Here is a 12,983-nt window from a genome sequence, read left to right on the forward strand (position 1 = left end):
AATGTCGGAAGAACAGGTCATAGGAAGAGTGAGAAAATGAGCCATCTTGGAGAACCGATTAATTACCACCCAAATGGCTGTATTATTCTCCGACAGTGGAAGATCGGTGATAAAATCCATGGCGATGTGAGACCAGGGCTCCTTAGGAATGGGCAAGGGCATGAGAAGACCAGCAGGGGCTAGTGTGGAAGATTTAGACAAGCACAGACATGACAAGCCTTAACGTACTCTTTAACATCCGAGCGGAGGTTAGGCCACCAGTAGAGATGACTGATGAGCAGGAAGGATCGGAGGAACCCAGCATGACCTGCCACCTTGGAATCATGTCCCCAACGAAGGATCTTAGCTCTTAGCTCCGTGGGAACAAAGGTCTTGCCAGGAGGAATTTTTGATTCCAGGGTGGTGGAATGGGCAACAATGCATGAGGTCGGAATGATCGGCTCAGAATCAGGGGTGGACTCCTCATCCAAAGTGTCAAATGACCTAGAGAGCGCATCAGCCCGACCGTTGCAGGAACCAGGTTTGTACGTAATCGTGAATTTAAAACGGGAAAAGAAGAGACTCCACCTGGCCTGTCTGGGGTTCAGACGTTTAGCATTCTGTAGGTATTGTAGATTCTTTTGATCAGTAAAGATCGTAATGGTGTGAGGGAAACCCTCCAAGAGATGATGCCACTCTTCCAACGCCAATTTAATTGCGAGAAGTTCCCGATCACCAATGGTATAATTTCTCTCTGCCTGAGAAAATTTTTTGGAGAAGAACGCACATGGTTGACGTCTCTTCTCAAAGAACTGAAGAAGCACAGCTCCCACCCCCATCGAAGAAGCATCTACTTCAATAAAAAATGGATCCCCAGGATTTGGTCTCCTCAAGAGAGGTCCAGAAACAAAGGCCTGTTTCAGATCGTGAAGCGCAGAGACAGCCTCGGGAGGCCAGTCTTTGGCATTCGCACCCTTCTTGGTTAAAGCGATAATAGGCGCGGCAATGGAAGAGTAATTCCTTATGAACTGCCTATAATAATTTGTGAAGCCAAGAAAGCGCTGTGTGGCCTTGAGGCTAGCAGGAAGGGGCCAGTTGGTAATGGCCGAGACCTTTCCGGGATCCATGCGAAGACCCAAACTAGAAACAAAACATCCCAGAAACAGGACCTCAGGACATTCAAAGGAACATTTCTCCAGCTTGGCATAGAGATTATTCTCTCTAAGGCACTGAAGAACGGTGCGGACATGGTTTCTGTGAGCAAGCAGATTTTCGGAAAAGATGAGAATGTCATCCAGATAGATGATAACAAACTGGTACAGTAGATCCCTGAAGATTTCATTGACAAAGTTCTGGAACACAGCTGGAGCATTACACAAACCAAAAGGCATTACCAGGTATTCGTAATGCCCGTTCCTAGTGTTAAACGCAGTCTTCCATTCGTCATCCTGTATTCAAATGAGATTGTATGCACCTCTGAGATCCAACTTGGTGAAAATGGAAACCCCCTTCAACCTGTCGAATAGCTCAGATATTAGAGGTAAGGGCTATCGGTTTTTGATGGTCACTGCGTTTAACCCTCGATAGTCGATGCAGGGTCTGAGGGTACCATCCTTTTTAGCAACGAAAAAGAACCCTGCTCCTGCAGGTAACGAGGATTTCCGGATGAAACCTCTCTCCAGATTCTCGGCGACATACTCAGTCATGGCCTGGGTCTCTGGAATGGACAGAGGGTAGGTACGACCCCTGGGCAGAGTTGCTCCAGGTACAAGGTCAATGGCACAGTCGAAAGATCTGTGGGGAGGAAGCACCTCAGCAGACTTCTTACAGAACACATCCCGGTAATCGCTGTATGCCGCGGGAAGATCAGAAGATACGGATGTGGTAGTAATGGAAAGTCTCTCCTTGGGGACCACCTTGAGAAGACAGGACGAGAAACACGAAGGACCCCAAGCCAGGATCTGCCCAGAGACCCAGTCCACATGTGGAGAGTGGAGCTGTAGCCAAGGAAGGCCCAATACAATGGGGGTAGAGGCCTTGGGTAGAATGAGGAAGGAAATCCACTCCTGGTGGAGTATCCCTACCGACTTCCTAAAAGGGAGCGTCTAGAAACGTATAGGACCCCCTGGGAGCACAGTGCCATCAATTGCCGAAACTATCAGTGGTGTAGCGAGGGGAGAAAGGGTAAGCTTCATAGAAGAAGCAGTTCTCCAGTCCATAAAATTGCCGGCAGCCCCGGAGTCCAGATTTGCTAGGACCGATTGGGGAGAAGAGCCTACATGGAGGAACACCGGAAGAAGAAGACGAGAAGGTGATGTTTCTGGGTCCAATACTCCACCTTCCAAACGTATTAGACCCTGAGCATTTCCCGGAAGAAGCGAGCAGGAGTCACGAAAATTACCCTTGCCCCCACAATAAAGACACAAGCCTAGACTTCTGCGTCTAGCACGTTCTTCGGGGGTTAGACTAGTCTGGCCTAGCTGCATAGGTTCTTCAGCAGGCAGAGGATGCTTCACAGAGCGACGGGGGAAGAGTTCAAGCTGACTAGGACCTAGAGGGTGCTAGCGTCTTTTTTCTAGGGACCTCTCCTGGAAACGAATGTCAATCTAATTGCACAAGGAGATTACATCGTTCAGACCGGCGGGGATGGCTCTTCCTGCTAATTCGTCCTTCACTCGGTCAGAGAGGCCATGTAAAAAGGTTGCGACCAGGGCCTCATTGTTCCAGCTCAATTCAGCTGTGAGGATACAGAACTGAAGCGCATATTGTCCCACTGAACAAGATTCTTGGCGAAGGCGTAAAAGGGCACTAGCCGCTGAAGAAACCCGAGCTGGCTCCTCGAAGATATTACGAAAAAGCTTCAAGAAGTCGGACAGGCTGGAAACCACCGGGTCATTCTTCTCCCACAGGGGGGCAGCCCAAGCTAAAGCTTCACCAGAGAGGAGGGAAATGATATAGGCTACCTTAGCCTGATCAGACAGAAAGTTTTGAGGCTGGAGCTCAAAATGAATGGTGCATTGGCTGAGGAAGCCCCTGCAGGCCTTGGAGTCCCCAGAGAAACGGGACAGAGCTGGCAGTAAATATGAATGTGTGGCTGCGACTGGTGCGATAGGTGCAGCTGCTAATTGTACTTGAGGCTGCAGGTTCGGGTTTCCCAAGGAGGCCTGGAGCTGCTCGAAGCGGGAAGCCAGATCCTTAAGGAATAGCATTACCTGAGTCTGATTAGATTCCTGGGTCTCGAGTCTGCGAAATATGCCCTGCAATGGATCGGCTGCAGGAAGCGGCACGTCAGCCGGGTCCATGGCTGATCAAACTGTCAGGTCACCTTGAGGCTAGGTGACAGATGCACACCGTTGGGATCAGGAGTGCACCGCAAGCAGTGGACCCTGCGGCTGACTGCTGCGGATGGGAGTCCGGGTATAAGGAAGGCAGGGTCGCTGGAACACCAACACAGATCCCACCGGAGTTAGAGCGTAGGATTCCCTGGGGCGCGGAGTCTAAGAGCCAGCAGGTTTTCACCAGAGCCTCTGATGGTGAGGATGGACTGGGCTGCAACTGGCTCCAGGTCGCGACCCCCAGGGTCCCCCAGCTCACACCCACAGTAGGCAACAGAAGGATAAGGATAGTAAAGGAATAAGCCAAGGTCAGGGCCACAAGCAGACAAGGACAACAGAGTACACGCCAAGGTTCAGGGTCACAGGCAAACAGGGATAGTCGGGGACACGCCAAAAGGTCAGGGTCACGAGCAGACAGGAATAGTATAGAACACGCCAAGGTCGGTAACAGAAATAAATGTAGAGCACACGGCAGGCAGGAACAGGAAGCCAAACACACAAAGGTTAATCAGCAGGGCTGACCTGCAGTGCAGAGGTTAATATAGAGTCCTCTGATAGGAGCTGGGGTGGAGCCATGCTAGAGGAGAGTTAATAAAAGCAGTCAGGTGAGAGACAGCTGGTCTTTGGAGATGAACACATGGAAACAGGTAAGCTGACAAACAACCTCTATTGCATAACCATGACAAGAAGCAAATTTGAGTCCCCTTAATACTACATATTTAATTAATATATATTAATACATATAGACAGTGACTGCACACTGCAGGACATACAGATTGCTTTATTTAGTCCACACTCAGGTGGGAGATAGTCAAAGCCTCCAATCTCATAAGGATTTAATAAATCCAGATCCAGTGATAAATGAAAGCTTCTGACAACCCTAGAAGAGGTGACAACCCTAAAGTGTGTAACCAGAACAATCAAAAGTCCTGCAAGGTTTGTCTTTGATGCCCTTGCAGCTTAGGAGACACTGTCAGTCTAGAGCAGGGTTTCTCAACCAAGGTTCCATGAAATTCTAGGCTTCCTCCAGAGGTTGCTAGGGGTTCCACGAGCAATTTCCACCTCCCAGATAAGTACCCATTGACAACATTGATCTTTTTATCTACACTATATTACCAAAAGTATTGGGATGCCTGCCTTTACACGCACATGAACTTTAATGGCATCCCAGTCTTAATCCGTGGGGTTCGATATTGAGTTGTCCCACCCTTTGCAGCTATAACAGCTCCAACTCTTCTGAAAAGGCTGTCCACAAGGTTTAGGAGTGTGTCTATGGGAACGTTTGACCATTCTTCGAAAAGAGCATTTGTGAGGTCAGGCATTCATGTGGACAAGTAGGCCTGGCTCGCAGTCTCCGCTCTAATTGATCCTAAAGGTGTTCTATCAGGTTGAGGTCAGAACTCCACCCCAAACACGCTCATCCATGTTTTTTATGGACCTTGCTTTGTGCACTGGTGCGCAGTCATGTTGGAACAGGAAGGGGCCATCCCCAAACTGTTCCCACAAAGTTGGGAGCATGAAATTGTCCAAAATGTCTTGGGATGCTGATACCATAAGAATTCCCTTCACTGGAACTAAGGGGCCAAGCCCAACTCCTGAAAAACAACCCCACACCATAATCCCCCCTCCACCAAATGATTTGGACCAGTGCCTGACCTCACAAATGAATGATCAAACATTCCCATAGACACACTCCTAAACCTTGTGGACTGCCTTCCCAGAAGAGTTGAAGCTGTTATAGCTGCAAAGGGTGGGCAAACTCAATATTGAACTCTACAGACTAAGACTAGGATGCTACTAAAGTTCATGTGCGTGTAACAGTAGGTGTCCCAATACTTTTGGTAATACAGTCTGTCTGTAAGGGGGTAATTCTTCCCAGTGACCACACATGTAAGGATCATTCTTCCCACTGACATCACACTAATATTTCATGGGTTTTGGTCATTTTCAGCAGGGGTTTCCTGATACCAGAATGTTATTTTGAGGGTTCCTCTGTGTTCTGGTCTAGAACTACGTCTCCACAGTTCAGTGTTGGTGTGATAGCGGTGGTGGGAGACGGGGCCAGCTCTCCGGCAAACGCTGCTCTGCAAATCCTGCACAGATCCATACAGGAACAAGTGCACTAGTGCAGCGTAAACAGGTTCCCCTGGGGGATTTAATAACCTTGTTTTAATTTCTGGTGAAAGTTCTCTTTTAAGGACAAAAGTAAAGATCTCTTTCAATTATATCAAATGGAACGAAAAGACACCTCCCAACATTTTGAGATAGGAATGAGGGACACCTACTAGCAAACGTATGTAGGCATAGGCCTGCCCCCTTAAAGGACAGTTAACCAAAAAAAAGGTTAATTAAATCCACAAGGGCTTTTTTTTACCACTACCATTCCTTAATATTGGCTTTTAAAATTTAAAAATGCAGCAATTTAGAAATTGGATGAAAGGTTTAGCACTGGGAAACACTTTTTGAAAGATAAAAAGTGCATTTTATCTATAACCGTAGAAATTAGACCAAAATGAGGAACAAATGAGGAGGACAGAGGGACTTTGTTCCAAATCAGGGACAGTTCCTTGAAATCAGGGACAGTTGGTAGCTATTTGAAAAGGAAGAGCGTGATCATACAGAGGATGTGATGTCATAAACAAGGAGGAAGTTATGTCAGGGGAAGAGAGGAATTGGCTAAAGACAGGAAGTGATCCCACCATGAAACAGGAAGTTCCAGGTGAAAGGTGAGTCGGGAGGAAGTAGAGGGGAGACATTGTTGGAACTGGCAGCAGAGGAGGTAATAAGATCATATTTTATATTTACACCCAGTAACCCTCCCATCATGTCCGTCCCCTTCCTCTATTTTCATTGTAATGTCTTTTATCTCCAGGAGATGTAAATACCCAAACCCACATATCTATGGATTATATTATTATCTATAGAGAGATATAACCTAAATACAGAGTAATATATTCAACTATATAAACGTTCGGTGTCTCCATAAATAGAACTTGTCATTTCTATAAAAATACCAATAATAATGGTAAATTGAAATATATTTTTAATCTAAATAATTTAAAAAATGAAAGACGCCCCCACACACAGTTCAGATGCACTCAGATATGTAAACCCATATAGTGTTATAATTATAAAACAGTGAATATGACCTTCACGAAACATTCTCTGGTGGTGAATCAATGACTGTCATTTTAAAACTCATGTACCAGAAAGATTCATCTACTGAGAAAGTTTGATAAATGTCGTATTCACAGCTTTATAAACATACCCCTTATTGTGATATATATATAGATATATATACAGTATGTTAGGTCTTCTTACACAAATGCCAGAGGAAGAAGGATTATTTTAGGGCCGCCATTGAGCTTTATCTCCAAAGCGATGATCTGTGAGGGTTTCTAATTTTTTTTTACAGTTTGGGGTATCGTAGTTTTTGTTTTGATTTTGATGCTGAATGTAGTTGGTGTTTAGTAACTCCGACACCGTCGTTCTAAATCTCCCCAATATTTGGACACAGAGTTTGAAAAAAAAATCTTGTAATAATCAACGAAATTGCTATATTATCTGTCTACAGAGTTCGGAGTCTTGTATGGATCACATCAATGAGGATGGAGGAGGACCAAAATCACATGACTGAGAAGATATTGAACCTCACCCTGGAGATCATCTTCCTGCTGACCGGAGAGGTGAGGAGGATTCTGGGAGGTCACATGACATCACTCTTATCTCTATTAATAAAACACATAGCTGACCGGAGAGGTGAGGAGGATTCTGGGAGGTCACATGACACCACTCTCATCTCTATTAAGGATAAGCTCCGGCGTGTTCACACAGTCCACATGCAGAGCCCGCCAGGAAGGCAGCACTGGGGAGCGCTAATCACAGGCAGTGAGACATTTCCCAATCTCTGCAGCCGCGCATCGGGACAATGTCTCACTGCCTGTGATTAGCGCAGTGCAGTGCCGACTTCCTGGCGGGCTCTGCACATGGGCTGTGCGAACACGCCGGAGCTCATCCTTAATCTCTATTAATAAAATACAAACCTGACCGGAGAGGTGAGGAGGATTCTGGGAGGTCACATGACATTATTATTGTTCTTTCAATGCAGAGTTTTCCTCCGGTGAAGTCTGGTGACCATCTAAGCATCACGGTGCCTCCACCTCACTGCTTGACAACAGAGGTAACCAGTGTCAAGAAGATTCTAGAAGTCACCAACAAGATGATTGATCTGCTGAAAAGAGAGGTGAGCGGTGCCGGGAATTCTGGGACATTATCCAGTAACAGACAAGGGATGTGTCTGGATGGTGACTGTATCATTGTGTGTGTCAGGTTCCGAAATGGTCAAAATGTTACACTCTTTTTCTCCATGAAGGAACAGAAGCATTTAGAAGAACACAAAGATCTCTATAAGGATGTCATGATGGAGAATCAGCCATCCCTCACATCACCGGGTAAGAGGAGACTTTATTGTAAAGGAGAGAGCAGTACGGAGGGTCCACCTAGATCCCCCATCATCTGATAAACACATAGAAACAATGTATTCAGTCAGTGTGTGTGTTTCCTACAGATGGATCCAGTAATGGAAACCCACCAGAGAGATGTCCCCATCCTCTGTATTCCCGGGATTCCACACAGGAAGATCACACCATCCCTCATCATCATCAGGTAGATGGATCCAGTAATGGAAACCCACCAGAGAGATGTCCCCGGCCTCTGTATTCCCGGGATTCCACACAGGAAGATCACACCATCACACATAAGGTTAAGTTGAAAGATAAAAAAATAGTAGCTGATACTTACATTTTGACATGTTTAGTAGTTATATTGTTAGAGCTAGTCTTGTTTTTATGAAATATTCAGGGTATAAACCAGAGTGATTGGAATAATGCTGTTAAAGAAGAGATAAAAGAGGAGGATGATGAGGTTGGTGTGATGGAGAAGTTTTTAGAAGAACACAAAGATCCTTTCAAGAACATTATGATGGAGCCTTTTGGTGACAGAAACCCACCAGAGAGATGTCCTCGTCCTCTGTATTCCCGGGATTCCACACAGGAAGATCACACCATCCCTCATCATCATCAGGTAGGTGGATCCAGTAATGGAAACCCACCAGAGAGATGTCCCTGTCCTCTGTATTCCCGGGATTCCACACAGGAAGATCACACCATCACACATAAGGTTAAGTTGAAAGATTAAAAATAGTAGCTCATACTTACATTTTGACATGTTTAGTAGCTATATTGTTAGAGCTAGTCTTGTTTTTATGAAATATTCAGGGCATAAACCAGAGTGATTGGAATAATGCTGTTAAAGAGGAGGATGATGATGATGAGGAGAAGTTTTTGGAAGGACACAAAGATCCCTTCAAGACATGTCCCTGTCCTCTGTATTCCCGGGATTCCACACAGGAAGATCACACCATCCCTCACCATCATCAGGTAGGTGGACTGTATGGAACACAGAAGCGATTCTGAACTTTGCAAAATGGCATTCCTCAATGTAGCCTCTTGTTTTTTCTACTTTTACATCTGAAGAGTTGCCTTTCCACCCCTTCCCCCATTTCCTGTTCTCCCTTGGAGCACCCTAACTTTTGTTTTTTTGAAAATGAACATACTTACCTTTCTTCCATGGGTCTTGGGTCCAGTCTCATGATATCAGGGGTCCTCTTCTTCCTTGTGTTCCTCCAATGATGAGCACATGTTGAATGACGCAGTGCTGTTCTTTGCTCTTGAAAGTTCAGGTTGCTTTGATGATGCACTTCCTGGGGGAGAGATGCTCACAGGAAATGGGTAGAAAACCAAATTTTTACCTGCTGCAGGTCAGTGACACCTACTGGTCCTGTCCCTCCCCCAGCTTGTGACTAAATAGTGAAAGGAGAAGCAGCAGGCTGATGAGTTTACCTTTCTGTCACTCTGCTGTCTCCTCCTATCAGCATGTCCCTTGTTAGTACTTCAGCACAGCAGATTGGCTCCTAGTGCTATTCCTCTCTTCCTCATTCTGAGCTCTACTGTATATGGCCTGCAAGAGTCTGATACCAGCTCACATTTCAGGTGCTTGTATAAAAAAAATTCAATGGTGTATTAATGGATGCAGAGCTGAAACCATTTGTGTCTTTTAAATCCACCTGGAGATCAACTTTAATGGATATTTACAAATATTTTGGGGTTTAGGGTGAAGAACGGATTAATATAAAGGTTAAAGAAGAAGTAGTGGAGACGTATGTAGGGGGTGATCAGCCGTCCATGGAGGAGGTTGGGATGATTATGAAGAGTGAACAGGAAGAAATGTCTCCACCTATCAACACAAGTAAGTATAGGCACTATGGAAGAAACAGTTCACAATTTCATTTTACTTCCGAGTATAGGCATTGTAGTTCAACATTAGATAATTACTGTATCAGATCTTCACATTATCAGATAAGATGAGGCTGAATTATAAATGGTGGACCATCGGAGTTGGGAAGAAAGATTGAACTTTGTAAGATGAAGGGGTCGTCGTTTCCCGATAAGCATTAGGATGATCCCTTGTGGCAAATAAATTCGAATCATATGACCTAAATACGTATGTTTGGTCCATTGTCATGGAAAAATGAAGGCTTTTGCCAATCCCATTTCCTCAAGTCTGTGCCAATCTTGTTCAATACAGAGAACTTCCCATCCTAGTGAGATTGAAAAGACGTGTCCATCAAGTTCAACCAAAAGAACATCTTAGGTCTGCGGTTGATCTAAATAAAACCTTCAAAGACCTGGATTGATAAATCTTATTTTTCCCAGGATTCATTTGGGAAAAGAGCATATAGCCGTTGGGTATACGAGGAGTAACAATATAATTCCTAGAATGCCTGTGGCGTAGCACTATGGTGGTTGGTCACACAACCATTCACACTCTAGCGTGTTCTAACTTGCAGTCGCCTGGGTCACAGACCAGGGGACTCAGACTTTACGGAGTAGTAGAATAAGTAACATGTGTGTGTGTGTGTTGCGCTGTTGGCAGAAAATGAGTGACAGGAATCTGGAGCAGCCAATTAACGTCAAATTATGCGTGAAAGTTGGCAAAAGTGCGAGTGAAACTTTAGCAGAACATTCTGTTGAAAAAATCAAGTGTTTTTTAAAGGCATAGACAGTTTGGGGAGTGGGGGTGTTTTGCTTTGGTGTCTATTAAAGGTTCTTGCTGAAAACCCAAGGAAGCTTAGACCTCTGCAGTGTATTAACCACTTTGCGCCCAAGCTATAGCCGAAAGACAGCTACAGCACAAGCTTAAAATGGCGTGAGGACGTCCATGTACGTCCTCCCATTCTCGTTCTGCCCATATCCCCCAGGGGGTGCGCTCTGTGATCGCTGAGTTCTTGGGAATCGGCTCATCACAGAACAGGGTAAAGAGCCAATCACAGCAGGCCCTTTACCATGTGATCAGCTGTCAGCCAATGACAGGTTATTACGGAAGAAAACAGAAGCCGGTTTCTGGATTTTTTTTTCCTCACAATGTCAGCGTGAAGAAAGCAAGAAAGCCGTTAACTGGCTTCTGTTAGAGGGACATCAGTTCCCTTAGTCATCACCAGTGCTGTTAATCAGTGCTCTCTAGTGCCCATAATCAGTGCCCACCAGTGTCACCTATCAGTGCCCATTAGTACTGCTAATCAGTGCCTACCAGTGCCACCTATCAGTGCCCATCAGTACTGCTAATCAGTGCCTACCAGTGCCACCTGTTAGTGCCCATCAGTACTGCTAATCAGTGCCCATCAGTACTGCTAATCAGTGCCACCTATCAGTGCTGCCAATTAGTGCCTCATCATCAGTGCCTCCTATCAGTGGTGCCTATCAGTGCCCATCAATGCAGCCTCATCAGTGCCCATCAGTGAAGGAGAAAAATTACCCGTTTGCAAAATTGTATAACAAAATATGAAAAACTTTTGTTTTTTCTCAAAATGTAGTTTGTTTAGCAAAAAATAAAAACTCAGTGGTGATTAAATACCACCAAAAGAAAGTTTTATTTGTGTGAAAAAAAAAGGTAAAAATTTCATATGGGTACAGTGCTAAAAATTGGCCTGGGGCAGGAAGGGGGTAGAAGTGTCCAGTAAGCACGTGGTTTACCACTTGCTGCCCGTGGACGTCCATGGACGTCCTCAGGTTTCAGTGGTTACACCGGGATGATGCCCGCACCTACAGGTATCATCCTGGTATGTATCTTTTCGATTCCCTTGAAGGCAGAAGTGATCGGAGTGGCTAATTAGACACTCAATCACTTTTGCAGGTGGCGGAAGGGGGTCCATATTGGCCTAAATTGATGAAGAAATTTAGATTTTTTTTTACATTTTTTTATTGGATATGTTTTATAGCAGAAAGTAAAAAATATAGTTTTTGGTTTTTTTTCAAAATCGTCGGGTTTTTTGTTTATAGCACAAAAAATAAAAACGCAGAGGTGATCCAATACCACCAAAAGAAAGCTCTATTTGTGGGGAAAAAAGGACATAAATCTTATTTGGGTACAACGTTGTATGACCGCGCAATTGTCAGTTAAAATAACGCAGTGCCGTATCACAAAAAAATGGCCTGGTCATGAGGGGGGGGGGGGGGGTAAATCTTCAGGAGGGGAAGTGGTTAACACAGTATTTTGATCCCCAGACAAGATGAGTGCGAAAAGAAAGAGCTATTCCGTCGAGTACAAGAAAGCCATCGTGGAGGACTCCCAAGGAAAGAATCTTACGGCTTTCTGCAAAGAGATGAAGTTAGATCTCCGAATGGTCCGAAAATGGCGAGCAGAGTACGGTAACCTCAGTCAAAAGGTGGACGAGGGAAATGCCAAGAAGCGCAAGTGTGGATCAGGTCGGCATCCATTAATTCCAGAGCTGGAAGACATCATCTGTGAATGGATTGCTGACAAGAGGGCAAAGGCTGTGGTTGTGCACAGGGCTGACATTCAAGCATTTGCCCTTACATTGGCACCAAAGTTTGAACTATCCTCAGAAGAATTCAAAGCATCACAGCACTGGCTGAATGGCTTCCTTCATCGATATGATCTGTCTCTAAAAAGCAATGTTAATTTTGGCATTGAATTTTGATTTAGTTTTAGATATAGTCTTTTGACTAAAATGCCATTTTAGTTTTAGTCCCATTTTAGTCATCTGCAATTGTGTTGTTTGTATTTTAGTCAACTAAAATCTCCAGTATATTTTAGTCGAATAAAATCATTTTAGTCAACTAAAATCCTAATGTGTTTAGTTAAATTAAGTAATAAATTATTAAATAATTTCTATAGAATTTACAAACTCATTATATACTCCTAGAGTAAAGAAATCTAATATTGTGTTATTATTTAAGGTATTAAGGTTTGAACAAACTCACAGATTCATATTGAGGAGTACTGTAGTACTGCGCACAGTGCTCTGGGTGGTGGCCTGACTCTAAAGAGGCCTGTATTGCTGCACAGTGCTCTGGATGGTGGTCTGAGGAGTACTGTAATCCTGCGCACAGTGCTCTGGATGGTGGTCTGACTCTGAGGAGGCCTGTAATTCTGCACAGTGCTCTGGATGGTGGTCTGAGGAGTACTGTAATGCTGCGCACAGTGCTCTGGATGGTGGTCTGACTCCAAGGAGGCCTGTAATGCTGCACAGTGCTCTGGATGGTGGTCTGAGGAGTACTGTAATGCTGCACAGTGTTCTGGATGGTGGTC

General features: G+C 44.8%; 1 protein-coding gene across 1 annotated transcript; it reads left to right on the top strand.

The window, feature by feature from the left end:
• Positions 1 to 5,999: 5,999 nt before the first annotated feature.
• Positions 6,000 to 12,517, top strand: LOC141104607 (uncharacterized). Its single transcript, XM_073594242.1, has 9 exons — positions 6,000 to 6,040; positions 6,889 to 7,000; positions 7,423 to 7,557; positions 7,687 to 7,765; positions 7,882 to 8,075; positions 8,175 to 8,492; positions 8,591 to 8,752; positions 9,485 to 9,620; positions 11,936 to 12,517. Exons 1-9 carry the CDS (start codon positions 6,015 to 6,017, stop codon positions 12,370 to 12,372), a joined length of 1,599 nt encoding a protein of 532 aa, XP_073450343.1. The 5' UTR covers positions 6,000 to 6,014; the 3' UTR covers positions 12,373 to 12,517.
• The last annotated feature ends 466 nt before the right edge of the window (positions 12,518 to 12,983 follow it).

This window comes from Aquarana catesbeiana, linkage group LG08 (genome assembly GCF_042186555.1).
Source record: "Aquarana catesbeiana isolate 2022-GZ linkage group LG08, ASM4218655v1, whole genome shotgun sequence".
In the NCBI taxonomy this organism is placed as follows: Eukaryota; Metazoa; Chordata; class Amphibia; order Anura; family Ranidae; genus Aquarana; species Aquarana catesbeiana.